Below are 3,585 nucleotides of genomic sequence, written 5' to 3' on the forward strand. Positions count from 1 at the left end.
TCCCCCCCCCCCCCACACACACACACAACAACCTTGCACCCACAGGCGCAAGCTCAAGTGCACACAAACGCTCGCAGGCACGCCTTCATGCCGCGGTGATGTCGGATAAAGTGCTGGCCATTGTGGAGCAGCTGAGTCAGCAGAACCCTTTTCATGATCAGGAAGACTTACCAGACCCTCCGCGGCCAAGCGAGACGGCTATTCCTCGCGATCGCCCTTCCGCGGAGCAGGTCCCATTCATTCAGAAGCAGATTAGCATCCTCAGCTACAACCACCTGCCCCGCACCTTCTTCTCCTTAGAAAAACACCGCTCGCTTCAGAGCATCCTGTTTACGGCGAAGGAGGTGCTGTGCGAGGCACTGCCCATCCGCTGCCTTGAGGCAACCTTTGTGGCACTGCACTACACCCAGACGCTGCGCGACATCGACCGCATTCCACTCTCCTTCAAGTCGGAGGCGAACGGCCACTTCTACCGCCACATCGTCCTCGTCCTCCGCACCCGCTCCACTCCAGCTCTCTACGGTGCCCTCGGGCTCAGCCGCAAGCCCACGCTCATGTACAAGCCACTAGCGTATCACTCCCTCTTTGATGTAGTGATGGACTACAAGCACGAGTACGAGGCCCTCGGGCACGAGCTGCTTGACATAAAGCTGGGTATCGCCATCACACACGATGAGCACAGCCGCTGGGACCCGTGCTGGCGTTTCATTGCTCTCAAACTTGACCACTACCGCGACGGCGCCAAGGAAAGGTCACTGAAGCGCTCGCCGAAGGAGCACCACAAACCGACTTCGCTAGGCACGCTGCAAACGCACGCACGCAAGCCCAGCAGCCGCGTGGCCAACGACTCATTCTCTTCCTCAAACGGCGGTCAGACCGCGCTGCCACCGCTCAGCCCAGGCCCGCCTCGCGTAGAGACCTCCGCGCACTGCATCAATGGGGACGTGTTGCTAGAGCGCTCGGCGAAAGCTGTTGGCGCCTCGCGCAGCGAGACGGTGGCGCCTGAATATTCAGAGCGATTCCCTCCTCTGAGCACATGCGACTCCACCTTGTCGCCGCCAAACTCAGTTTCTAATGCGTCGCCTTCGCTTCCGCATCCGCCGAGCACGACAGACGCGGCTGTCGAGACGTACGCGCCACTGGCGCAGCTGCTGAGTAACTACATGCGACTCCTTCCCACCATCAGCGAGCAGTACTACAAGGGCATCGCAACTGTGGACAACAACAACAGAGCGCTTAAGCTGTGCTTCATGGACCTCGATACCGCGGAAAGGGACTCCGGTGCGGAGAACCAGCGCCGACTGCAGCTCATCGGCGAGATGCAGTCCCCGCTGAGCGCGGAGGCAAAGCGGGTGGCGGCCAACCGAAAGTTGAAGCCACCCAAGAGGGATAGGGGCATCGCGAAGAACGCGAGTGGCAGTGGCAGTGGCGGCGCAAGGCATCGACAGATCAACAGCGGCGCTGCCGGCCGCGGAAAAACGAACAAGCGCACCTCTCTGGCTTTGCCGCCCTCGGTTGCTGCGGCGGACGGCAAGGGGGCTGTCCCGTCAGCGGTGGTGCAGCCCCACCGCTCCCCTCAGATGCAGCCTTCTTTGGTGGCGCCGGACCTTTCTTACCAGTCCGCGTCCCTCTCTGCTGCTTTGATGGGCAACAGTCACACCTCTCGCCCGTGCATGCCTTTTGAGCGGATCGTGGTAGACGCGCAGAATACCGGCAGCTCAGCGTCGCCGCTGTGCAGCGGGGATGGCGGGACGGAAGGGTGCTTGAGCCCGTGCGATGCCAGTCCTGACAGCTGCTCTGAGGACGCCTTTGCGGCGCCGCCCCTCACGCCGCGCAACTACGATGCGCGGAAGCCGCTTTCCCACTATGAGCCGTCCCTACGCTCCACATCATCGGCAAGCGACCTCTTTTCCACGCCCTTCTCGCTAAAAGCTACCGCCATGTGCTCACCACGCCGGTAGCCGCAGCGCCGCGTTCCGTTGTTCTCTCTTTTGGCTTTATTGCTGTGAAAGGCAGGTTGGCGCCTGCGCCGTGACGGGGTGAGGGCGACGGCGGTGACATCCTCAGCGGCTCTCTTCCTCACACTGGATTGGGCGCTCATGTCGTGCGCCTCCTGTCTTGCCTGGATCTCCCCCTGCCACCACCCCTTCCCCCCGCCCTGACGTGCGCTTTCTCCCGCTTTTCCGTCCTCGTGTACGTGTCTGTGTGCATGGACGGCGGGCAATGACGGGGCAGGGCAGACGTGCACTCCCGTGGCGAAGGCGGGGAAGGGAGGAAGTGAAGGCGGAGTCGAACACCGAAACGCGATGTTGACAACATTTCGGCTGTTCGCCAAGTAGCTCGCCATACTAGCCGACCCGGCGCGCACCGTGCGTGTGTAACTCTGCGCGCGTTGCATTCGCGCGTGCGCGGCCCTTTTCGTGCGACGGCTCGAGTACTCGCTGCCCCTACCACGATACGGCGGCGCGTACACGTGGCATACTGCCACGCGGAGCCACGCAAGGCACATTGGGAGGGCACGGCACCGGGAAAACAAAAGCGCGCCGTCTCTCTCTAAAGCCACACGTGCGTTCCTCAAATTTGACACCCCGCTATTGCACAGCTAGCCACCCCCTTCTGTTTTCGCTCCCCTAACTCTTCGTCACGCACCGTCTCTGCCTCCCTTCCTCTTCTCATTCGAAGCCGGCTGGAGCATGCGTGATTTCACGCCGCGACTTCTGCCTTCTTTCTATAAACCCAAACACATGCGAAGCCCCGCTCTATACTTCCACGCGTGAACATTCGCCGTTTGTCACCTCCACTTCCATCCACTCGCGTCCCTCCCGTGTCGCGGACGCACACCGCAACGCCCATCGGCCTCCCTTCCTCCCTCACCTGCTTTGGTGTGCGTGATGTACACACATACCATACACTGAGCGAATAGGCTGTCTTTCCACCGCCGTGATTGGAGCGTCACGTGAGTTTCACTCTGACACTCACCGCTTCTCGGACTCGAAACCGAGCGAGGAAAACGAAGAAAAAACAGGTGGAGGCACCACGCGTTCCGATCGAGTGTCTCCGTAATGCATCAACTTCGAGACACCCGGCTCACACGCAAGCTAAAAACTACCACCCACGACTCGACAGCGAAAGCCCTCCATCTTTTGCTTGTTTCTTCCTCATCTTTGGCCGCACGCACCGCGCGCTGCGCGGTCGCTCAACGGCATCGAACATCACACCCAGTGCACCGCCGTACTCCGAGTTGTCGAAATGGCTTCACCACGGCATTCTGGACAAGAAACCGCCGCACACACACACTTGCCTGCTTTTCCTCTTCGAGATGTTCTCTGCCTGTGTGCGCCTGCTCGCTTCCTTTCGTTCTCCTGCTGTCGATCTTTCGGTTGTGTCGTTTTCGCACCGTTCATTTCGTGATGAAGAGAGGGGCACCCCTCACTCTGCGTAGTATCTCAGCGCCCAGCACACCCCACACCGTATGCGGTGTATGCCCAGGCAGCCCCCTCTCCCCCGCCCCCTCCTATCCCCTGCCAGCGCCGGAGCCCCACTTCTCGTGGTGACAAGGGTCGAGAGTGCCTACGACGTGGCAGG

At 60.9% G+C, this 3,585-nt stretch overlaps 1 protein-coding gene across 1 annotated transcript; it reads left to right on the top strand.

Annotated features, from left to right (window-relative positions):
• Nucleotides 1–98: 98 nt before the first annotated feature.
• LDBPK_270470 (hypothetical protein, conserved) lies at nucleotides 99–1,961 on the top strand (the record flags this gene model as incomplete). Its single annotated transcript, XM_003861856.1, has 1 exon — nucleotides 99–1,961. The coding sequence occupies one exon, from the start codon at nucleotides 99–101 to the stop codon at nucleotides 1,959–1,961; it is 1,863 nt and encodes a 620-aa protein (XP_003861904.1).
• Between the last annotated feature and the right edge of the window lie 1,624 nt (nucleotides 1,962–3,585).

The sequence above is a fragment of the Leishmania donovani genome, chromosome 27, assembly GCF_000227135.1.
Source record: "Leishmania donovani BPK282A1 complete genome, chromosome 27".
In the NCBI taxonomy this organism is placed as follows: domain Eukaryota; phylum Euglenozoa; class Kinetoplastea; order Trypanosomatida; family Trypanosomatidae; genus Leishmania; species Leishmania donovani.